The sequence below is a fragment of the Eptatretus burgeri genome, chromosome 11, assembly GCF_056783735.1.
Source record: "Eptatretus burgeri isolate ZD-2024b chromosome 11, Ebu_testis_v1, whole genome shotgun sequence".
In the NCBI taxonomy this organism is placed as follows: Eukaryota; Metazoa; Chordata; class Myxini; order Myxiniformes; family Myxinidae; genus Eptatretus; species Eptatretus burgeri.
The window spans coordinates 5,310,548-5,336,587 of record NC_140971.1 but is presented as its reverse complement, the minus strand read 5'-3'; the positions used below and the strand labels follow the sequence as shown (position 1 = coordinate 5,336,587).

At 42.4% G+C, this 26,040-nt stretch overlaps 1 protein-coding gene across 2 annotated transcripts in view; it reads right to left on the bottom strand.

Moving 5' to 3' along the window:
- LOC147016363 (uncharacterized) overlaps positions 1-17,499 on the bottom strand; it is a 183,131-nt gene extending 165,632 nt beyond the window's left edge. The window contains exons 1-5 of one of the 2 annotated variants that reach the window (XM_085844977.1): positions 17,384-17,499; positions 13,543-15,647; positions 12,641-12,847; positions 12,172-12,367; positions 9,404-9,457 (exon numbers count right to left, since the gene is read on the bottom strand). In XM_085844977.1, coding sequence (XP_085701103.1) covers positions 9,404-9,457; positions 12,172-12,367; positions 12,641-12,847; positions 13,543-15,647; positions 17,384-17,396 — 2,575 coding nt within the window. In that variant the 5' untranslated portion in view covers positions 17,397-17,499. The remainder of the gene's footprint in view (positions 1-9,403; positions 9,458-12,171; positions 12,368-12,640; positions 12,848-13,542; positions 15,648-17,383) is intronic. The other variant, XM_085844976.1, reaches the window with a different exon arrangement.
- Positions 17,500-26,040: the final 8,541 nt, after the last annotated feature.

The following is a 26,040-nucleotide window of genomic DNA, read 5'->3' as shown; positions in this document are numbered from 1 at the left end:
CCAGACACCTGGTGTGAATTGCAGCGTCGTAGTTATCCCTCAACAGATGTTTCTGCAGAGAGTCACTTGTTGGGGGCATGCCTTGGCAGCTCACAGAAACAAGTTGTGTCCAGCTTCTTCTTGGATTTCACATTTCCCATAAAACATCCTGTAAAGCAGTGAAGGCTGGTGAGGGCATCACTCTCACACTTGATCCCAGATTATTTTGCAGAGCACTCAAATTGATTGTGCGCCTCTTGTTACCTCTGCCAGTGTGAGGAATAACTTCGGTTCCAATTTCAGGGGCTTTAGCCACACAAATGACAAACACATTTGTATCTGGGCTCTTGATTATGACAGAGGAAGAGCTGTTGGCTGATGAGCTGGAAAAGGGAAGAGAAGCAGCAGCGTACTGCCAGTGGCAAAACATTCTTGAATCAGCCACTTCATGGTTACATTTCAGCAACTTTAAGGATTTTACCTCCAGGATCTCTTCAACATCACAAAGTGAATGGTACTCTCTATCATGTGCCAACACAAACATTCCTCAGAATATGTTCAGGACGGTGACTCCAGGTCTTGAAAACAAAACGTACGAGTGCCGCCTTATTCTCATTGCAGGAGAGGAATTTCTTCCATTGTTGAGGGACTTTCTGCTCCTCAGCATAGATCCTCATGAGCTGAATGCCAACAGCTGTTCTTTGACCCCTCTCACCACATTAAGATGAGCTGCCAATACGTATCCACAACATCACTGTGAAACTTTATGCCATGTCAACTAGCTGCTTGAGTAGGTAATCAGCAAGCAATCTGAACGTGGCTGTGTTATTCTGTTGACACAGCTACTGCAGCATTGCCATTCCATCAAAAATCGAAATGCTCCCACAAGGAATGGTTTCCGTTACAGGTGCTGGGTGGACGCTGGCTTCAAAGAAATGCAGGAGGTTCGACTTTGCTGTCTTGTTTAAAGAGCCATCTACATTTGCGAGCCATCTGCATTCCACCACTTATTTTATCATGCTTATAAATTTAAACATGACAAACAATTTCCCCCAAAATGTCAGGAGTTGAACCCCCAATATGGCGATTAACTTATGTAATTTCTCAACTCCAGTGCACAGTCAGTTTCGTTCATCCACTTAAAAGTTAGTAGGTTTACATAATATTTACCTTCTAACTCAGTCAGCAGACGTATGTTCACCCTGCTTACTACCTGCGTTATTACCCTCACGGGAGGTCCATTTGCTTTTGTCCGCACAGAACTATTGTTTTACTCCGCAACCGCTTGTCGGATTGAGACGAAATTTTCACCATCGATGCGACTACTCAAGTAGAAGGTTTTAATCATAATTTTGACTTCATAAGTCACGTGGTGTGGCAGCCATGTTAGGAAAAAATAAATAAATAAATAAATAAAAAAAACTTTGCACGTCCATCTCTGAAACCGCACCAAGGAAAAAATTGAAACTTGGCACACGGCAAGAACTCATGGGGAATAAATGTGATTTTGTTTTTTTGATGACATCATAGGTGCCTTCTTTATGATGTCATAATTGCATATGTAGAATGCTACATCTGATCAGTATGAAAAATTTTGAGGGTCATCTGGAGATAAAATGGTCCACAGGAATAAAATTGATGATGTCATTGGTCACGTGATTCAGCAACCATAATGTTAAAAAAAATTTTTAACCTTCAAAAATCTTCTCTGAAGTGGCTGAACAAATCGAGGTGAAACGTTTGTCCGTAGCCTGATGGAGTACTGCTCTCCCCTCTGGGCTGGTGCTCCTGCCTCCCACCTTTCTCGGCTTCACGCTGTCGAAACCAGGGCATTTAAGATCATCGGCATCTCCCGCAATGAAGCTGAGTCTTTGGGCCTCTCACTCAATCACCGCAGGTTGGTCGGTGGTCTTTCTGTCTTCTACCGACTCCTCTCCAGCCTTGCCCCCCCTGCTCTCTCTGTGATTTGTCCCCACCACATTTCCACAGGGCGCTCAAGGTCCGCCAACAACCCCCTTCTGGTAAAACTACCAAAATCACGAATCACTGCTCATCTTCACTCTTTCATTCCTCTTTTTTCCCGCCTTTGGAATAAACTTCCTCACTCTATTCTTTCCCATTCTTCCCTCCAGGCTTTCAAAACAGCTGTTCACCACCACCTCTTATCTTCCCCCATCCAAATCCTCGATCTTTTCTACCCCCGATAATCCACCCAAGCCCACTTCCTTCATTTCTCCTGCTTTCCTTCCTGAAAGTCCCTGAAATGTCCATCTTCTCTTCGCCATGTTCCCCGTCCCATCCCCATCCCTCTCTCTTCAACAGTTCACCTAATGTGTCTGTTCCCCACTGTTTTGTCCCTTCCACTCCCGCCCCTCTTGTCTCATGCCTCCTTGCTGTGAGTTGTGTGTTAGCTCTCATACGAGCCTCGACCAAGGTATACAAAAAAAAAAAAAAAAAAAAAAAAAAAAAACGTTTCACGTATGACCACCTATCCATGAGGAACAAAAGTTTCACACATGATGTCACAGGTCACATGGTTTGCCAGCCATATTGGATTGAAGAAAATATTAAAAAAAATTGTCTCTGGAACCGCTTAATCAATCGACATGAAACTTCACATTTATGACCTAGTATTGATGGGGAATACATGTTTTAAATTTCAACTTGATTGGACAAATGGTCTGGCAGCCAAAATTATATAATTTTTTTGGATCTGGGTTCTTTTGGTTTATTTATTTATTTATTTATTTATTGAATAAGGCTCACTTGGCTGTGCCCGGATGGGTTTGAGGGTGGAGGGTTAGCAGCTGAAATGTGGATCCTATCCAGGTTCCTTCTGATTACTTCATCTCTGCTTTTTGCTTGTTTGGGTTCCTTCTGATTACTCCTCCAATGCAGGACTGTACCTATTTGGTCTTCCATTTGATTTGAATTTAATTTATTTTAATCCCATTGTAAATTCAATTGAAAAATGAATAATAATAACCAAATTTCATGGGTCATGGTCAGGTGTCGGATCAAATTAGGGTTGCATCAAAGCGAGATGTCTTGTTACCCAGTCATCACTGCAAGCACTTACAAAGCATCAGTTCTAATTATGTCTCATTAATCACCTAACACACGAGAACACAAATGCCACACAAAAGAAGTCCTCGCGAGGGTTTGCAGTCTGCAATTGATTGCTCTTTTTCTTGTTGGTTGCATTGAGTGAGCCGATACGAAACTCCTGTTCAAATTTCATGTCAATCGAATGAAAATGGACAATTTTTGAAATTTGGCCTATGTTGACCTCACAAATAGGTGGTTGAATTCAGTGACCTGATTTGTAAATCCTTTTCAAATTTCAAGTCAATCGGATGAAAATTGACAATTTTAGAAATTTGGCCTATGTTGACCTTTTGACCAATGTTGACCTCAAAAATAATTGGTGCTTGAATTCAGTAAGCCGATATGCAAACCATCTTCAAATTTTAAGTCAACTGGATGAAAATTGACAATTTTAGAAACAATCTTAGAATTTTGGCCTGTGTTGAGCTCAAAATTAATTGGTGGTTGAATTCAGTGATGTGATATGAAAATGCTCTTGAAATTTCATGTCAATCGAATGAAAATGGACAATTTTAGAAATTTGGCCGATGACGTTTTGGCCTATATTGACCTCACAAATAATTGGTGGTTGAATTCAGTGACCTGATATGTAAATCCTTTTCAAATTTCAAGTCAATCGGATGAAAATTGAGGATTTTAGAAAATTTGGCCCAAACTGGCCTTTTGGCCTATGTTTACCTCAAAATTAATCGGTGGTTGAATTCAGTGACCTGATATGCGAATGGTCTTCAAATTTCAAGTCAATCGGATGATTATTGGTTGAGAATAATTCTGGTATGAACACTTTTTGGAGCATTAATTCATATTTAGAGTTTGGAGATAGGATTAGATGTCTCAATATCAAGTCAGTTTAAGTTTTTGATTTTTTCAAAAAAAGGGACTCACTCTTCAAAGTGATCGAGAAGGTTTTTAACTCTTTTAATAAGTTTTTATGTGTCTGGTTTGAGAGAACATTCTTTCTAGAAATAGACACTCAAGTTTTCATTGTTTTGATAAGTAGAAGTTTAAGGATGATAATTTTATTTTATTTAATACTTGTGTTTTAGTGTGTTTAATGTTTCAACAGGTTAAGGGTATTCCCATGGGGGGGGGGAGGGGAATTACAGCCCCCTGACTAGCAGATATATTTTTAAAATTATTTTCTGTGAATTTTCATTTATGCAGAAACTGATGAAGAAGAAAAAAAATTAGGATTAGCTAAAATATTATCTCATACAAGTCGTTATATCAATGATATGTGTGTGGTTAACTATAATATTTTTGATCAGCAGCTTCACAAGATTTATCCAGATAACCTGATTGTAAACAGGAGTGGGAATGATTGTACAGTTACTGCATATCTGGATGTGTTGGTTAGAGTTGAACAGAATATATTTAGTCCAAGTGTATATCATAAAGTTGATGATTTCAGTTTCCCTGTAGTCTTGTACACCTTTCCAGGTCGCAATGTACCAATTAAAATGGGTTTACAATGTCTTTTCATCTCAGATACTTAGATTTGCAAGAATTTGTTCAGTAAAGGATGATGTTGTGGTACATGCTGCGAAGGTTTTTCCCATCATATTAAACAGAGGATTGTTCGATCAGGTCTTGTGAGAATCTCTTTAGACTCCATCGTCACCTTTTATTTAAGTTTGGTTGGTTTTCATGTAATCAAGTTCCTGTTGCATTGCATTTGATATAATAATAATGAATTAGTATTAAAAGCATGTATTTAGATTTAAAAAATTATATAAATAGAACAAATAAATAAAATAAAAGTAATTAATTAATTCATACAAGCCGGAAGGCGACATGGCTGCTCGCTCTATATGGAAAGCTGGCCGACGCGACTAGCCGATATTCATGTACATGCTATCAATCAATTTAGCACAATAAATATGATCATCACAGCCCTCTTAGTTTGCGCCCAGAAACCCACCTTGTGAAATTTCAGGCATGTTTCCAAAGAGACTCTAACAAATGGCAGCCCTGGTAATTACATTTATCTATTCGCTAAAGATTTTATTTTTTTATATGATGCTGTAAGACATTCTCCTTGGGCACAAAAAAAAACAGGTCCCTCGGAGGTCCAGTTTCAAAGGTATTGATTTTTTTGTACAGTCCACATTAAGTGTACAATGTACGATAAAGTATTTTAGCTGTTGCTAAGCAACGGAGGTGTGCATAGCAACCATTCATTTTTGTGTACATGCTAGCCACATTGTACAGATTTCACCCAAGTTTCATCAAAATCAGACTCTTTCTCTGAGAGATATTCGCAATGAACCGTTTCTGAAATGTTCAACATGTACTCGCCCAAAACCTATCGCCTCCTACAAATATTTTTTGTTAGGGCTGCAAATTGGCATGAAGGGAGCTCGATAGATTGCGTACAGAACTCTAAGCTTCGATTTTTCGATTTTTTGACCACTTTAAAGGGCCGTTGCTATGCCATGGCTAGGGCCCAGGGTCCCATATTCGAAAGCACACGATTCCCAGAAATATTGGTCCTACCTCCCAAATTTAATTGGAATTGGTTGAGTGGTTTAGCCCCGAGGCTTGACCAAAGTTTCGCGGACAGACAGACAGATAGTGGGGCAACTTAGCTAAATATAGCATAACAATTGTGTATTTTGTGAGGAAAGCACCAAATTTGGCACACTAGTAGCCTATCATATTATGAACAGATTTGGATATTGGGCCATCTCAAATTCAGCCACTGATGGCTGTGGCAGCCATTTTCCACTGCCATCAAAAATTTTGAGATGGCCCAAGATCCAAATCTGTTCATAATATGATAGGCTACTAGTGTGCCAAATTTGGTGCTTTCCTCACAAAATGCACAATTGTTATGCTAAGTTGCCCCACCAAGATGAAAATAAGGTGTGCCAGAATAAGGGTGCTCGAAGAGCAGCCAATTATTTATAAAATACATTATAAATAAGCATGAATATAATTTGTTGGTGGTTGTTAGGTCCAAGTTGGACCTAAAGTTAGTCAAATGTAGTAATACTTGAAATAAAAATAATAATTAAATGAGTTTGAATAATGATATTGCATTGCTGTGTTGACTGACTAACTGGACACAACTTTGAAGTTGTGGGTCCATTGATGTTGAGTAATCTACTGGTGTGGAACTGTGACCGGGGTTGTGGATCCGGCGTTGGAGAGGTTCTTGGCTGAAAGGATCGAAACCTCAATGAAAGATTTGTTGGTCCAAAACGGACTCTGCAAACACCACTAAAAATAATTTGTTGGTGGTTTAGCCTGGTGTTGGCATAGTGGTTAGGATCGCAGCTTCGGACCCAAAAGGTCCTGAGTTCAAGCCCCGTTGGCCGCTTGAATTAATACACACCATGAGGTTGACTCAGCCTGCCATCCTTCCGAGGTCGCCGAAGTGAGTACCAGTGTACTGGGCTCGGTGTATGCCCCGGTTAGAATAGGTGTACCATATCCCTGTGTTGTAAGAGGCGACCAGGGTTGCGTCAGGAAAGGCATCCGGCGTAAAACCTGTGCCAAATCATTATGCGGATCATAACGGATGATCCGCTGTGGCGACCCCCAACAGGAGGATGAGGATGATGAGGATGATGAGGATGAGGATGAGGATGAGGATAAGAAGTGTAAGAAGTGTAAGAAGTATAAGAAGTATAAGAAGTATAAGAAGTATAAGAAGTATAAGAAGTATAAGAAGTATAAGAAGTATAAGAAGTATAAGAAGTATAAGAAGTATAAGAAGTATAAGAAGAAGAAGAAGAAGAAGAAGAAGAAGAAGAAGAAGAAGAAGAAGAAGTAGAAGAAGAAGAAGAAGAAGAAGAAGTTGTTGGTTGCTCGGTAAGGCAGTGCAGCATGTTAAAATCGGGTTGTTAATGACAGTTTGAATATTTGAATGACAGTTTGAGTCTATGGTTAGGTGGAGGTGCTGTGTAATGAATATGGTTACAGGTAAAGGGTTTATCGCTCAATATATTATCATATAAAGTGGTGTATGATTAAAGTTAGTCAAATGTAGTAATACTTTAAATAAAAATAATTAAACGAGTATGAATAATGATATTGCATTGCTGTGTTGACTGACTGACTGGACACAACTTTGAGGTTGTGGGTCCATTGATGTCGAGTAATCTACTGATGTGGAACTGTGACCAGGGTTGTGGATCCGGCGTTTGGAGAGGTTCTTGGCTGAAAGGATCGAAACCTCGATGAAAATCGGTGTCCAGCTGATGATCCGGGCAGTTGGGAAATTAGTGGATTGCTTATAAATTAAGGTTATAACTTCAAATAAAATAGCTCTTGTAAGTACGTACTAGTACATAATGCAGTATGTGTGTGTGTGTGTGTGTGTGTGTGTGTGTGTGTGTGTGTGTGTGTGTGTGTGTGTGTGTGTGTGTGTGTGTGTGTGTGTGTGTGTAGCTTCCTTCTTGGGACTCCGGTGCAGTAATTGGTCTTTATTTTATTTAAAAATTAAATAATTATTGTGCCCAGATCTAGATGAGGATCTTCATCAAAGTTTAATCAATTCTTCCTGGTGGCATTCCCAACATGTCCACCAAGTTTCGTTGGAATTCATCCATAATATTGAGATATTGTGCTATATATCATTTTGGCCCGATCTCTCATTGGTGAAGAATCACTTAAAAAAGTCTCAGATCCAGATCGGGATTCAGATCTTCACCAGAATTAAGTGTTGCTGTCCTTGGCCGGTCACCTAAATACACAAAAAAAAATTCAGAACGATTGCTTGAAAACTGTGGCCAAAAATCATGTGACAGACAGACAGACAAACACAACAGACCAACATACTTGGTGAAAATTTTTTTGCCAAGTAACAAACAACCCAAGTGTCGAGGGTAACTCCTCCCCTGGTGAAGGTAACAAGGTTATTTTGAGCAGCTGTAAAGGCTATTTGTTCCATAATAGCTGTGCTTCAACCACATGTCAGCAAACTCACCTGAAAGCAGGTAGTGCTAATTACACAAGAAAAAAAAATATTGTAATGTAAAAACATAGAAGGATGAAATCTCAAAAAAATAACCAAACAAGGTTGGAAAGCCACCACATTACGAAACAATACACCACAATCTTCTTATGGATTACCATCACAACATCTTTTGACATTTTACTTTTGTTGTGGGATTGTGATGGAACAACAAACGATGTCGTGATGGTAATCCATGAGGAGTGTGGTGTCGTATTGTGGAATCGTAATGTGGTGGCATTCATACCTTGTTTGGTTGCTTTTTTGAGATTTCATCTCTCTGTTTTTACAATTTTTTTCTGAACGTTTTTTTGTTTTCTTGTTTCTGCAACTTTTTGAAGTAATAAAATGCATAATGTTTTATATATTTTGTTATTTTGGATGGATTAAATCCAACTATGTTATTAAATTGTTTTAATACTTGTTTCAGTTGATTTGGGTGATGGTTTGGATATGAATTGCTTTTGGAATGGTACTGTCCATCCCCCCCCCCACCTCCCCCCCTCCCTACTCCCATCATGGCCTGGTTTGGTTGAGTCCACAGTTATGTTTGATTTATTTTCCTAATAAAACAATTGATGTTTTCGATATATTTTTTTTAATTCTGGGTTGTGTACACCAGACCAGAGACAAAGTAACTTCCTCTCATTGGAATCACCATCATGGCTTCAGCAGTAATTGAGGTAGGTTGGGCTACAGTTTTACATTACTTTGAGAGAGGAAGAAGCAGAAGTACAAATTGGCGTTTTAGCGATCTCTCATCGTGGCACTTGAACGATGTATGCTGACGTCTATTTAAGTCTTGGTAGTTCAGAAAACTCGAGAATAAAAGTTATGGCTTTTAAATGCTTATGACTTCACTCTTTGGTAGTTTATAAGCCTATCATTGTATACTCATTTGAATGGGCAGCCATTTTTTTCCCCGTATCATCCCTCAATATGGAGTACTACCGTACTCCATGATGCCAAAAGCCAGGTGGGGAAGTTTGCCAGGGTACCAGTGCAAACAATGGCCCACTATCTTTTAAAGATATCATGGCATCTTGAGGTTTACAACGCAGATGGAGATGAAAGAGCCAGCTGCAAGTTATTATACATCAGAAGGACAACATACTCTGAGATGCCCATGTTGATACCCATGTTGATATCTGAGATACTGAGATACCCATGCTCTGCGGCATACCCATGTTGGCACTACACTAGAACAACAATTATTAATTAGCACTCGATTGTGGATCAAACCCAGACGAGAGCTCGATGTTGAGCATTGAACCAATTGAGCTATCCTGCTGCCTTGTTCTTTATCCTCACAAACCTTATGTAAGGCCAACTTGCACAAGCACGGCAGATGCTCACCTGTCTGCCGGTCAGTCCAGGTGCCTCCATCTGAATCAAGATCTGATGATTCATCTGAAACAAGTCACAGCAAAGGAAGGAACATTGGCTTGGTCTCAACAGAGAGTGAACCGAGTTTTCCCTATACAAGAGTTTTTGAAAATAAAAAAGGAAAAACAAAATAAAGTGAAAACATCAATAACATTTTCATTCGCTCCAAGAAGCACGGAACCCAAAACACACACAGGCCATGCATATTACCTCCTTTCCCACCATCACATAGCAACAATGTGCTGAGCCAAGGAAAGGCACACACGACGGGTAAAACACCACTAAAACGGACTCGGCTAATTTGATGACTCAAAGATTCAGTGTAGCGATTGGTATTCAAGGAATTGAAGGCTTGGATTCCACAAGATCCTGAGATAATGACACGACACCTTACAGAAAAGAAACGTCCGTTTTAATGGGGGAGACCATCACCAGCAGTCTTCACCCCTAAGCTGAATGAAAGCAGCAGCACTACACCAAATGCAATTCTCTCAGGGAAACACCACGACACATCCACCAAAACAATGGGGCCGAGGCAGCCATGGCTCAAACGATTTTTCAAATTCTCTGGAAAATCCTCATCTCTTTGTCGATGACTCCACCCTCTGCCATGACATCCCTCATCCTTTAGACAGGCAGGCTGCCGCCTCTTCCCTCTCTTCAACCATTGATAGAATTACAAGTTGGTCAAACACCTGGAATATGCCTTTCAATCACGACAAATCTCTCACTCTCACTGTTGCTTCACAAGAAACAACTGGCAAACCCTCCCATCTACTTCTTTAACAAACCTTTTGAAGATGAGTCACTCAAACCTTTGGGCTTCACCATCCAAGCCACATTTCCAAGTTGGTCTCCAAAGCTAGTCACAGACTAAGCATCCTCAATCAGTCTTTCCTTGGAAATCACTAACTCCACTTTAAAGGTCTTAATCTGCAGCTCGATGTAGTACTGCTCTCCCCTTTGGACTGGCAGCCCTGCCTCACACCTTGCACTTCTTGATGCTGTGGATACCAAGGCTTTCAAAATCATTGGAATCTTCCGTGATGAAGCTGAGACTCCAGGCCTGTTACTCTCGCAACGCAAACAGGTTGGTGGTCCATCTGTCTTCTACTACCTCCTTTGTCACCTTGCAACCTCCAACCTTTCCTTGCTTAGCTCCCTCGTCCCCCTACTCACCCTCCCTGCCATCCCAGATTTATGTGGGGTACATGCAGTACACTAATGTCCCCTTCTGGTGAAACTCACAAAATCTAAGTTCACAGCTCACCTCCACTCATATGTTCTTTTTCCCATCTGTGGAACAAACTTTCTCAATCTGTTCAGTTTCATTCTTCCCTCCAGGGCTCCCAGATAGCTGTTCACCATTACCTCAGGTCATCCCCCATCCATACCCATGATATTTTCCAACTATTAAAACTCCCCAAGCACGTGCCTTCCTTTCCAGGTTATTGTTTTCTCCATTCTCCCTCACCATTCTCGTTCCATTTCTGTTTCATACCCATGTTTTCCTTTTCTCTTCTGGTTTTGTTTGAGCTTGTGTCAGGCTTGATCACTCCATACGTCCCCTTCCCACTTGATCTCAATTCCCGAAATGACCATCTTCCCTGCTGTTGGTCTCTTTCCTAACATCCCTCCCCTTTTCCACTAGTTTCCTTATTACCTCCACCACCGCAGGTGGATGGAGGTTATGTTTTCACACGTCTGTGTGTCTGCTTGTGAGCAGAATATCTTAAAATGTTATGGACAGATTCGGATGAAACTTGGTGGATGGGTTGGGTGTATAACAAGGAGAAATTGTTTAGATTTTGGTGAAGATCTGGATCTGGATCTGAGATTTTTTCAGTGATTCTTTACCATTGAAAGATATGGCCAAAAACGATATATCGTACAATATCTTAAACAGTTATGGACGGATTATGACACATCGTGGTGGATGAGTAGGGTAGGTGACAAGAACAAGCCAATTAGATTTTGGTTAAGGTCCGGAGGCAAATCCGGCCGATCAGTGGGATACAGAACGTAAACTTTCAGCCTGGCAGAAGACCGAGTGCCGTTCTTGGTTTGTTGCGTTATGGTCTGTTTTGTGTTCCACATCTTCCACAAGCATTAAAAAAATTAACTCGAAGGCATTCAGTCGAGCACATATCTCCGCCACAAAATGCCTGTTCCACGAGAACATATCGGGCCCAATACATTTTTGAAATATGCTATACAGTACTATATCGTTTTTGGCCCCATCTCTCAATGGTGAAGAATCACTTTTTAAAAATAAATAATTCTGGTATCCAGATCCCGATTCGGATCTTCGCCAAAATTGAATCACTTTTTCCTTGTCACATACCGAGGTCCACCAAGTTTCATCTGAATCCATCCACAACTTTTTTGAGATATCCTGCACACAAACAAAAAGAAAGAAAGGGGTGAAAACAACCTGCTTCACTTTCGGTGGCAGAGGTAACAAACAAACCAAACCAAAGAGGAAACGGTAAGACCAGGTGAGATCAAGAGGGAGAAGTAAATAGTTGGCTCTGATTGATCTCACAACCTGGAACACATCATTGCCCTGATGCTGGGATGGGTTGTTTAAAAGGCCATCAGGGCAAGTTTGCACCTTTTTGTCCAGTTACATAGCACACACCGACTGGATTATGATACCAATTTATTCAATAGCGCACAACCAAAAGCAACATTCGCCTTCAGCAAGAAGACTATAGATAAGAATTAAATGCCCAGACCTGTTAATCGAGATAAGACGGCATCCCTCTCATCCAACGGGAGAGCACTCAAAGTGAGAGAGAGTGCAGGAGAGATAGCAGGAGATTCCGAGGGTGAGATACTCTGGAGTAGAGAGGGTAGAGAGGCACGAGGTTGCTGCAGTGCCACCGAAGCACGTCGGCAAACATGTTTGATCCGAGGACTTGGGGTGAGAGGCTTGGGAGAATCAATACGAACAATATCAGTCTTATGCAACAATACTTCTGCCAACATACATCCTCATACTTGCAACTCATGCAACATACACTGATGTGTCCTACTGTTTTTGTCCTGGATATGGTGTGTGTAATCTCCTTAGTGAACCTTCAATACTGAACAAAAAAAAAAAAATAACCAGCACTTACCGGTCACTTCCTAAACAATTCCCATCCCACAGTGCTTCCTTCTTCATCACACTCGCTCACCATGCCGTTAGGCTTGGACACTCACCTCCATCGCAATCCTTTTTTCCCTCCTCCTCACTGGTACTCGTCTGACTCTTACAACGCACTCCGGCACGAGGGAGAACGAAGAGAGAACGGGAGATGCAGGAGGGGACACAGAGGGAGACAGCGAGGGAGAGGGAGATGGTATGGCCTGCGGGCTGGTATGGGTAGCTGGGGATAGTGGTTGGGGGGAGTAGCTGAGAGCTGTAGGCTGTAAAAGAAACAAAAAAGGGGAGGGGGGAAGAAGGAGGAGTGAGAAGGCAAGAGTGTGACAAAAAAGGTAAAGAGAAGGGGGTGAGGGTAGATCGAATGGAGCGATGAAAAAAGAGGGTAGGTCGGTGGGGTTGTATTCAAGGGGTATTTGGAGGGATGAAGGGTAGGGTTTGAGGTGGGTGTGGAGGTAAAGGAGAAATGGGAGCTGCTGGAAGAGAAAGAGAGTGGGCAAGCTGGAGGGATAGGAGGAGGAAGAAACGGAAAAGGGGAAGAGAGACAAAGATGGGTGTAAGGAGGGTTGTGGATGTGGTGATGGAAAAAGCACAGTAAACCATTTTGTTATCAAATGTTTTGAACATGACGCTTGGCAATTCCAAACGTCATTTCATTGTGTTGCTAAAAATAAAAATAACTCACGGAATACAAGCCTCTGACCAGAAATTAACTCCAACACGTAGGGAGTAAAATATAAAATTAACACTCTCTTATCGGAAACAATGATGCCGATTAACTACAGCACTACGAATGGGGACCAATAGGCCAAAAACCTTATATTAAGGTCACAACGACCTTTGCACCATTCAATATGCCACAGCTCAAAGAGCATGTGCAATGTCGAAACCTCAGAGAAATACATTCTCAGCAAAAAGAGCTACAAATGTCCAAACACAGAAAAAGTGAAAATTCCAGCACCTGAGGAGCATCAGCAATTGAGGGAGACAAAGGAAACTTGAGCCAGTCTTCATCCAACTTGCAACCACTTCCTAGCACGTCGTTAACCTCCCTGTCGACCGGACAATCGAGCACTTCGGTACAAGCAGAGCCCTCGTCCGGTACCAAATCAGAGGGGGTCTCGCTTGGTGCATCCTTTTCAAGTATGGCCTTAGCTCGTGGATTTTTAAGGCCTTCCATTTCCTGCATAATCGCCTCAAATTTCTCCAATAACTTCACCTTTTTGTCATCACTCTTTCCAAAATCTCCTTCAGGCTTGTTTTGCTCCCTTTCACACTCCCCCTCTTGCTCCATCTTTGGTTCTTGACCACCAGACTTCCACACCCAAGCTGGGATGCGCAACAAAAGCCTCTCTCCACTCTCTCTCCCACTCTCCCTATCACTTTCCCTGCTTCGAGTGCTGCCATCTCTGCCAGTCTCTCCACTTCCTCTATCCACTCCAGATGTAAGGCTGCTTCCACTGTCCCTCTCAGATCCCCCTATTTGCCTCTCATTAGGCCCTTTGATCTTTTTCTTTTTCTTCTTCTTCTTCTTCTTTTTCCCACTCAACCTTTCTTTACCTTCATCCTTCTCCATATCACTTCTTTCAGTATCAATCTCCAACACGCTCATCTCTCTTTCCATGTCACTTTCCTTATGATCAGAATCTCCTTCCCTCTCCCCCTCTTTTGCTTCTTTCTCCATCATTTCTCCCTTCTCACTCAATGGAACTTTCCTTCGTATCAGTGGCTCTCTCTCCATGTCACTTTCCTTATGATCAGAATCTCCTTCCTTCTCCCCCTCTTTTGCTTCTTTCTCCACCATTTCTCCCTTCTCACTCAATGGAACTTTCCTTAATATTAGCGGCTCTCTCTCCATGTCACTTTCCTTATGATCAGAATCTCCTTTCCTCTCCCCCTCTGTTGCTTCTTTCTCCATCATTTCTCCCTTCTCACTCAATGGAACTTTCCTCAGTATTAGCGGTTCTCTCTCCATGTCACTTTCCTTATGATCAGAATCTCCTTCCTTCTCCCCCTCTTTTGCTTCTTTCTCCATAATTTCTCCCTTCCCTCTCAATGGAACTTTCCTCAATATAAGCGGCTCTCTCTCCATGTCACTTTCCTTGTCATCAGCATCTCCTTCCCTTTCTTTGCTTTCCTCCTCTATATCGTTTTTAATACCCTCTGTATCCTCTTGTCTCTTTTGCTCCTCCTCCTGTTTCTGTTCCTTTACTTCCCTCACCTCTTCCACCTCCATTTTCACCACCACCTCCTCCTCCTCCTCCTCCTCCCCCTTCCTCTCATCTTCCTCTTCCTCCTCCACCCTCACCACCTCCTTCATCATCTCCTTCTCTTCCAGTTTCTCTTTTCCACTGATCTCTATCCCTGATTTTTCAGTGGTGTCTCCTTCGTTCCTTTCACCATCACCACCAAGCACTCTTCCTCTGACCTCCCTCCGCCCAACTCCAAACAGGAACTCAGAGCCTGCAAAACGAGAAGGCGGGCGAATTAGACGACGAGAAACGCTGCGAATCTCCTTCCCAAACTCCAAATTTGGGATTTTTTCCTGTTTCAAGTCCCTCTCTCTGCAACTCACACGATGCACTTTATGTTCTCGCTTCCTTTCAACCAACATTCCACTTTCCTCCTTTCTTTCCATTTCTCTCTGTATTTGTCGCTCCTTCTCCCTCTTTATCCGGTGCTGCCTTTCCCTCTCTCTTTGGCGCTTCCTTTCAAGCACCTGCTCTCTCTGTTTCTGCTGATTTTTCACAAGCTTCCTTTCAAGCACCTGCTCTCTCTGTTTCTGCTTATTTTTCTCAAGCTTCCTTTCCCTCTCCCTCTCCCTCTCCCTCTTGCGCTTCCTCTCCTGTGTTCTTGCTCTTTCTCTTTGGCGCCTTCTCTCTCGGACTCTGACAGTCTCCTTTGCTTTCAAATTAATTATTTCACTTCCTTCATCAGTAGGTTTCGTTTTCTTAACCTCCAACGCTTCATCCATCCTCTCCCTCGTCACCTTTTGAGGCTCCTCAACTGGTGCCGAAGAGCACAAGATGGGTGAGGAGAGCAATGAGGAGGAAATGCGATGGGAACCTGCAGGTAGAGATACAAAGATGAATGAATATCAAGAAAGAACAAGATTCAAAAGAAAAAAAATATATATATACTCTACTGGTCAAAAGTTTTAGAACACCCCCATTTTTCCAGTTTTTACTGAAATTGAAGCAGTTTAATGCATCAATGTACTCTGAAATTAAAGCAAAGAACAAATAAACAATTGCTGATTAAAAAAAACCATCATGGAATCGTTTTGTTGAACAAAATTTAAACTAAATTTTTGACTCATCAAAGTAGCCACCTTTTGCAGATATAACAGCCGAACATACTCGTGGCATTCTTTCTGCAATGGAAATCAAATATTGTTCGGAAAGTTCTTCCCAACACTGTTGCAGAAGTTCCCACAAATGTGTTGCACTTGTAGGTTGCTTTGCTTTCACCCTTCTGTCCAGTTCATCCCAAACCAGCTCGATGGGGTTTAAGTCTGGAGACTGCGCTGGCCATTCCATGATTTGAAGCCTACCGTCTTGTTCTTTTCTTCTAAGGTAATTCTGACATAGCCTGGAGGTATGTTTTGGGTCGTTATCTTGCTGTAGGATGAACCCCTGACCAACTAGGCGTAGACCAGAGGGTATTGTATGGCACTGCAAAATGCTGTGGTTGCCCTTTTGGGTCAGGGTGCCAGTCACTCTGTGCAAGTTGCTGACTGGATCCAGCAAGAGCCCCAGATCATCACGCTTCTTCCTCCATGTTTGACAATTGGTGTCACACACTGAGGAACCATCCTTTCTCCGACTCGACGGCGTACAAAAACCCTGCGTGATGAACCGAAGACTTCAAATTTTGATTTATCGGTCCATCAGACCTTCTTCCAGTTTCAGTAGTCCACTGGCGGTGCTTCATGTGCTAGGGAAGCCTCTTTTTCTTATTTTGCCATCTTAGCAATGGCTTTCTTACTGCCACTCGACCTGTCAAACCTGCAGCTCAAAGTTTTCTCTTCACAGTTGAAACTGAGACTTCCTTACTTCAACCAGTGTTAAGCTGTGCTTGAAGCTGCTGTCCTGTGAGTCACCTATCACGCAAGCTGTTGACTCTCAGAAACTTGTCTTCTGATTGTGTTGTGGCTTTGGATCTGCCAGACCTCTTCCTGTTGGAGTTTCCTCCAGTTTCCAAGTGCCTTTTGAAGGTATAGGAAACTGTACTCACTGACACCTTGGCATTTCTTTGCAATTTCTCTAAAGGAAAGACCTACACTTTTAAGGGTTATAATGGTCTGTCTGTCTTCCTTTGTTAATTGTCTTTTTCTCACCATTATGATAGCAATATACTACTACCTGCAGTGCAATATTGTCCAAATAATGCTTCAGAGGGTGTAGCAACAGTCTGTTACAACACTGCTTTTATACAGACAGAGGGTTTGTAACTAATCAACAAAAGTTGGGACACTTGTGGAATTATTTGCATCAACTTTCAAGGCTTAATTTACTTCTATTGCTGCAAAACAGCTGCAGTTGCTAACTCATTACTTATTCCCTGAAAAGGGCCTTTTTTAACAACTCTGAAATTTACATTATTTTTCAGTTTTTGGAAACCTAAACTTCTTTTTTTAACCTCTGGCAGTTTACAACTCAGCTTTGTACCATTTCAGGTTATTCACTGGACTTGAACTGCTTAAATTTCAGTAAAAACTGGAAAAATGGGGGTGTCCTAAAACTTTTGACGGGTGGAGAATATTTTTGAAACAGTACAGTACAAAGGAATCAAATGTTTGCCTTTGCGGAGCATACGCTTGCTTGGTTGACAGAAACCCAGAAAGTCTTCATCCTGGAACAAATAAAATAAAATAATACATTTTGGAAAGCAGACAGAATCTCCACAAAACTATTATTCACAGCACTATTATTTTATGCAATAGCATCCTCATGGGGCAATTTTCAGGTTGTTGTTATTTTGCATGCAACCTATGGTTGCTGGTTGCATCATTTTCTGGAAGTGCAGCGATGCCGCCGATGCAGTGCACCTGCTACCAGTAAGCTGGTACTCATTTTGCCGACCTCCGAAGGATGGCAGGTTGAATCAACCCACCTGCTGTTATTTCAACGGCTCAACAGGGGCTTGAACTGAAGACCCAAAGATCTCAAGCTAGCCACCTTAACCATTAAACCAACACCAGACTTAATAGTCAGGTAAAGGACAACACACAAACAACTGCAAACTCAATAATGAACAACTCTTAAAAAAGAGAATGGGCTGATGTCTAGGTGGAGGTGAAATATTGACCCAGTAATGTGTAAGAAAGGAACTGTTTACACAAAAATTAAATAATTCTCGTATCCAGATCCAGAATCGGATCTTCACCAAAATCGAATCAATTCGTCCTTGCGATACACCCAACCTTTCCACCAAGTTTTGTACGAATCTGTCAACAACTTTTTGAGATATCGTGCTATCCATATCATTTTTGGCAATATCTTTCAATGGTGAAGAATCACTTAAAAATTCCAATAGTCGGATGCGGATCCAGTGTACTACATTCGGTGGCGCATAACAGCACCGCCGTCTCAGCGGTTATATCGCCGGCTCGTTCGGCACAGGTCTCGGGTCACGCGCCTCAGATCACGATACCAAAGTACCCCTGTGCCTTGCCAGTTGGGGACATACACCCCGGCTACAGACTGGGTTTGATCAGAGACCGAGCGAAGTCTGCCACAGTCCGTAGCCAGTTTGGTTTTAAATACAAATCAAGCGATTGTTCTTCAGCGTGACACAAATAAATTCAGGGCGGCAAATTTCGTGTGGATCAGCCAGATGTATTGGGGAAACATCGGGGAACACGACACAAGCAAAGCATTCACGAACGTTATAATTCATCTATAACCCGCTCTTATCTAGGGAGCAACGGATACAGGTTTTGCAGGGGGCCCTAGCAAAATAAGCCTTCGGCCTGGACAACATGCATACAAGACACGGAGTACTTGGTGGTGCCTCATGGACAAGAGGAAAAGTGTCGAAGGCACGAATCCAGCTCGTGACAAGCCGATGTCACCGGATTTGAGCACCCAGACCGAGCACGCAGTGTGGCAAGATGGCGGCGACATATCCCTATCCGCACCGCTAACGCATGCAGCCTCGGTGCTTCCAGCCCCTGTAAGGTCGACGGCACAAGAGCGAAAGATCTATGGTGTGTTCCAGCTGGTTCTTCACAAGTTCCAGTATGCAAATCCAGGCCTGTCCTGCACACCAGACTAGGCCAAATCTGGGTGTTGGACTCTGCAGGTGGATCGATGGGATGAAAAGATGTGGTCGAGCCGTGCAGGGAGTAAGGACAGTCAGAGGCTTTGTGGTTGGATTCAGGATGAACCTGGGGATGACCTGTATGCTGGATCCATGGCCAAGGGGGAACAGCTCGTCAAGTCACTCCTCATAAAGCAGATCGCAGACAGGAAAAAGCAGTTCCTCTTGCCTTTTGGGGCGGGCTTTTCGGACCACCCCCGGGGACACGTGATTGGTCCATCGTTCGAGTTTGCAGCAGCTCTCCGCCAATGGGTTGCTGGCACGTGATCGACGTTTTGTGAGACCATTGAAGAAGAATTCTACCGAATGATAAATAGAAATCCCGTCTCGGTGACAACTCCAGTGGTCTTCTCCAGCTATTACAAATTGCCCACGAGGGATGGATGAACGTCACAGCCTTCCATTCCGATCAGGGGAAAACAGCCTTTTCCTTTTTACAATATCCTGTCTTCTCTGAACTGAATCTCCAATCCAATCACAAATCAATACTACACCATTAATATAACAAAATGAAATGTTAACAAACACTCATGATGTAAATAATACAAATGCCATTCAAACGTGATAACCAGTACAGACTAATCTGCCGGCGAGGAAAGGCGGATATGCAACACCGCCAACATGTACACACAATGGTCTCCTGCCTGGCGGACATCTAATCACGGTGACGCGCTTGCAAGCTTTTGTACCCGGGTAACTTCGACAAAAATAGCTCATAATAAGAACTACCATGGGAATAATTCACATCATCGTGGTCATGATGCGTTATTTCGTTAACATTGCATCCCATCCGCTTGAATTGGGTAAAGAAATGAATCAGCACATCGGACGAGCACCTCAATTCCCGATAACCGCTGCGTGCCTTTCCGATGATGAACACAAGGAAACCTCCCCATAATAGGACCTAAATTTCCGTAGAGGCTGATTTTCATTGAGGAACAGAACAATATTATGGTTAACCATTTTGAAATCGACACTCTCTCGTCTAAATGCTGAAATTTTATGTTTAAAAAGACGATTTGAATTAATGCACCAGCACATACGGCAAAAGGTCTCGGTAGAATTCATTCGATGAAAGTGCACTCGTCCATAAAAATTAAATTAATAAATAAAACCGATTGTTCGTGTGTTGATATCTCGACTTATTCTACTCTGGAATATTTCTCTCATCCATATTATCAATTGCCATAGCTGTTGCGTCATGTACACAATGCGTGAATAATATGCTCATCGGGGGCCCACGTGTGCATCGATGAGGTTCAGGCCTTGGCAACCAAGTAAGCGTCTTCTTTTTTTTTAAGATCAAGAAGATAACACCCTGGTCCACCTCGTCCAGTTCTAGTCCACCCAAAAGGGGTGAGGACCACAGTTGGACCATCAGATCCTGACGACCCTGGAAACATTTGATCTGCACCAGGACGGTGTGGAGAAGGATTTCCATGTTGGGCAGATCTTTAGCTCTCGCATAGTCTGATTCACCGAGTTTCGATCCTGACATTGCTTCCAGCAAACTGGCGGTGGAGACGAGTTGCGTAATTGTTGGCGAACAGGAGTTTAGCCATGGAATTGAGAACGCATCCCCCTCTGAAAACAGGCCGTCCCGATTGTGTACAAAGTCTTACAAATCCTTGTTTAACTCACCAAGCCGAAGAAAATCTTAAGGGCTCACAGGGCCGGATGATGTAAAGAAACTGGAAATACCTCGATCGCGAATTGGGACATCATTTCTCACCTGCAGTCGTCGAATTAAGCACGTGTGGGACGATTAATTGAAGGGGCAGGTTTACTCGTACAAAATTGACCTGATCGGTACATCCACGTCAGAGAAATATTGCTTAGAGATATCAATCGTCTCATAAAACTGGTGAGTATGCCAAAAGATCGTACAAGTAAAAGAAACACCTGCACCAGGGGAGAGGAAACGTATCTGTGCTTCGTGCACAAAGTTTCCAACTCTTGGAAAACATGAACAATGAAATAATCCTTCTGGTTGCTCTTCAAAGCCGGACAGCCATTCATATGCGACGTGGGAACAACCTGGGAACACGAGTTTGTTTATTGTGGAGCTGTTGCTCAGACATCAATCGCACTCCGAGACAGCAAGCAGTGTGACCTCCAAGACGACTCAAACATTTGTGACCTGTAGTTTGAAGTGGGAATTAGCAATTTGTTCATGATGACGATAGCTCGCCTACTCTTTGAGAAAGACACCATAGAATCTTTAACGTTGTTAACTAATGCTGGCAGATGGGACATCTAGGCTCGACCTCAAAGCTATCCTGCCAGCCCAGGGTTTAAATAAATTCAAATTTTAGCCAAATGATTCTTTTGAGGATGAGGCAGTGAAGAGCTTACAACTTGGGGCATTATGCAGTTGGCCCTGGGTTGGATCTCCCCATCCCCCCTGGCAATGACAATCCACGATTGTGCATCAGCTTCATAAAATAAGCGGCTGCATCAAGACCTATGTATTTCATCCAGCATCGATCTCCTCAATCTTACAGAAACTAATCATTTCCATCAGATTTCCTCTGCCTTCCTTGGATCCTCTCTTTGCGTAGGCGTCGGTGCTCGTCGAGGAATAAAACACGGGATCGCTTTCACCTGTTGTGTGTCATCGTACAAACGGTCATCAAGGGACACGCCTGTATGTATGCTTCCATCACAGGTGGTTTTATTGTTGCGAATCTGGAAGCCAGGAACACAACAGCCAGGTCCTATAGATCAGTTATATCGGTAAGTACATGTTTCTAGTTAGGGTCCCGTCCCTCGTCTAATGGGACTTAAATGTTTGTGCGCTGCGGAGTTATTTTGATAGTCAGGGTTTTCTTTTACATTTTTACATCACTTACAACTACAACAACACCTTCGCTCCATCCTGACACTGCTCACAGCATTCTTCGCGCGCTCGCTGGCGAGCACGTGCGTGGGCGGAGTTTAACATGAGCATGGCATCCCTCTTTGGCCAATCGGCAAGGAGCGGGCCTCTCACCTGCTCCATCTCCAACTCAGCACCATCGCCATCATGCATGTGGCCGGAGGTGAGGAGGTAGGCGGAGCTACAAACGCCTCCGATCGGGACTCCACCCAGAATGGTGGGAGTTGCCCCGCCTACCGTGGGCCCGTCCAATGGAAGACAGCCAGGGAATCGCGCGATGGGTCCGACCAATGAGGTGGCGAGTGGCCAGGAGAAGAGGCCCCTCCCTCCTGAAGAGGAGAAGTGTGGTGGTCGAGACCAGCGTTCAGGAGAGGACGGAGTTTGAGAGATCGTGGCGTTTGTCAAGCAGCCAGTCATCGTGTGTGAAACATTTCCAACCTGGCATCCAAAGCCAGTGAGTGGTTGTCGACAAGAGTGCATTGTGGAGAGACGGAGATCGTGGCGATAGCAGTCTGCAGTCTTGGTGCTGGCAACGCCAAGGTCGTGGGTTCGAGACCCACCGTGGAGGTTCGGGTCGGTGTGACCGCACTATGCGGGACAGGTACGCCGGCCCGGCTCTACTGATTGAAGACCCACTGAGGTCCATTTTCTGGGTACAAGTCTGTGCGTGTGTGTGTCCCTGGGCCCTATCTTCAAAGAGAATCATGCAAGTGTTTTCTTTTACTTGTGCATTATTTGCATTTTTTATTCGGATAACTCTGCTCTTTGTGTGCTTCCCCTCCCCGATTATTGTAAAATAAATACTCCTATTGTTGAATGTACCAGCTCGTTTCTGTGTTTCTTTCATTGGCTTTGTATGGTGCGTGTTGGAAAATAGTGAAGCGGAAAATTGTTCATTTGGTCTGGCGTGGCTCTGGTAACTCCGCTCGGTTACGAGTCGTTACTTGCGACTCGGATCGGACAGAGTCGGCCGAGGGTGTGGTTCCCCGGTAGTTAGACTGCGTAGGTATTTAGGTATATTAAAATTAGGCAATTAACCCTATCCCACACGTTCAAATTATTGGCGATTCACAGTCCTGTAAGGGACCCGTGCTTTTCGGAGTTCTCCGAGAAGCACGATCTAGATTCCGGGTGTTCGGTGGATCCGACTCTACTGCTCCACCTAGCGGTCGTGCTCGCCGCCAAGACCCGGCCCTACAACATTATTAATGGCGAGTTTAAGACTCGACCGATGAGTCACAAACATGGTTACAAGATCAAACAGTCACATGAAAATTGTTGGACCAAATGGATGACTGCACACATTTCCAATTGACCAATCAGCGTCATCGAGTCATCTGTGATGAAAAGGTATGACACTTCATGGCAAAAATAATGACAATAAAGAAAACATGCAGTGATGTAGTTGTTATATTTGATACTTTGGAATTTAATAAACTAGTACGTGCCCATAAAAAGAATAAAAATAATAATAATAATAAATAAATATTCAAACCGCGAGCAAGAAACAACAACCACACAGGCCGTTTCTTCGCTCTCGCGTGCCCATACGTGCGTTGCCCGGAAGTTCGCATATCGCAGTTATGATTATTGGCAATTTAGTTTTAATGTCCAATTATTCAATTAGCGCTAACGGATTTTGCCTTTTCGCAACGTCGTCACAAGGAAAAACAAAAAGCGAAGAGAAGAGAGGAACAAAAAATATTTACTTCCTGGTCCAGAGCACACCAGCTCACTCTGATGTTACCGAAATTTATGCACCGTCTAATATGAAAACGATCATAACTTGGAGCATAGTGTTTATCTAATATGGAATAGGCAAAGCCTCGAAGCGAACGTAGAATTCTTCTTACATTCGCTTCTTACTTTACATAAAACTTGTTCACAACTGTATACTTGCCAACTATACCGTGGTACATGTAAGCGCCGCACAGCTAATCATTTTGACACAATTTCTGGTTACTTTGGCCTGGATTCGGGATCAGCGAACAAATAATGTAAATCACGATTAAAAAATCTTTTTTGATGATGTGGGAGATATCTTTATTAAAATTAACTATGGGAAAAAAAGAATTGAATAAATAAATAAATAATAAATAAACGATCACTTCTAGTCAAGAATAAAAGAAATTAAAAGTTCCGGAAAGTGTTTCAAAATCACTCCCGGTAATGTTAAATAAAAAATAAACACTTCCTGTCATGAAAAAAAATCAAAAAAAAAAAAAGAATCAAAAATCAAATCAATCACAGTATAAAATTAACTTTGGGAAAAAAAATTGAATAAATAAATAAACACTTCCGGTCATGATCTCCCAGCATGCATCATTCCCCATGAAAAAAAACCGGAAACAAAAAAAATCCAGAAGCAAAACAAAAACGGAAGCAAAATGGTCATATCCAATGACACGGATTCCAAATAGCAAGGGGTATTGTGTTGTTGTTGTTTCCTATTCTCTCACGTGCACGCGTTAAGTATGAAGCTCACTGCGTTCGCTATAAATGCACATAAGAAATCGAGAAATTATTAGAATACACGAAGTCATCACTCTCCGGAAGCCCGTACGTTGTAACCCGTAATGGGGAACGCGGCTGAGCTTCCCTTCCCCCATCGGCCACGCCCACGCAACAACGTGTCTTCCCATTGGTTTGGTAAATAAATGGCCATAACTTGGGAACCACTTGTCCGATTAATATCAAACCTTGAAAAGGCACATCCTCAGGTCCCCAGCAATATACCTGGCAAGTTTCAATCAGATCGGACCAGTGGTTGTCGAGAAACAGCGGTCACACACACACACACACACACACACACACACACACACACACACACACACACACACACACACACACACACACACACACACACACACACAGCTGGAATTATAGATAGATGAATGAACGACATGACATGGCATTTTTGAGAGATTTATTTTTGCACTCGGGCAAGTCCTAGAGAAGGTCCCCCTCAGACGGCAGAATTTCATCTTGACGCTGCAGCTCGAATTTCAATGAGATTTTCACGTCGGAACGCGACATTGAAATAATCTTCAAAAGAAATCGGGAAAGCCATCGGTCCAAGGTGTGAGATCACTCAACTAATGTACATACATGCAAATTAGGTGTTACGTATGGGACAATTTGATAATCGTGACGTAGTAAATTCAACCAAACTTTACAACAATTTTTCTTTACATAGACATGAATACTCCACCATGCCCTTTGAATACACAAGAAAGAAAAAAAACATTGTTCACTTCATTAATTATGCAAATTAGGCCTCTTTTGAATAAGCAATGTCCCATACATAACAATTTTACATGGATGTTTTTAGGATTACACTAAAATCTCTGAAAAATATTTTTAATGCGATTTTCATAACTTCATACATCCTGCATTTCTCACTTAAAATACAATTATATAATTAGTTCACACGTAATTTGTTAATGTTACGTATGGGACAATGCTCTTACATGTGCGACATTGCTTGGAAAGTCTGTGGGCACAACTACATCAACATTTGACCACTACTATGGCCAGCAGACATTTTGGATATTCATGTATTCTCATGAGACTTGTCCTCCACACGTGGCCCAGTTTAAGGCAGACTAAACAATATGGGATCATTCCATTTGTAAGGAGGGGGTGTGACCTCCTTTTGAAGAAGATGTGTTTTTGTTTATTATTATTTCAGGCACCTCAAAGTTTCTGGTTTTTCTATGAAACATACTGGAATATGATGCATTTCCCTTTAACACAAAATTAATACCTTCTCCTATTCCCTTGTGTAAGTGGAAGTAGTCCATATTATAACTACATGCCAGATTTGGTATTTTCACTATAGTTGATAAATGTTTACATCGACATATAATTACTACTATTGAATGTACAAAAGCCCTGAGGTCCTGAGACAAATCAAAACAAAAATCTACATGAGCATGAACAAAAATAATTAATTACCAACAAATTAGCCGATGTAAATTATTTGGTTTATTTTCATTCCTTGAACACACACTGAAACAGATCTGTCCGACGTGTCCTGTCCGGGTTTAATTAGGAGTGCATTTTTGTGTATGTCTGCAATAAAGTTGTGCATTTCATTTTCTTCAGAAGTACTTGCAAACCATGGTAAAGATGATTCTAATTTAAAATAATTTTGTATTTTTAATACTTAACTAGATGACCCGTGAATCCGTTGGGTTCCCGTTGTGACAGTGGTTGATGAACCAGAGAGTTGGTGTCAAAGCCACCCAATGCTCG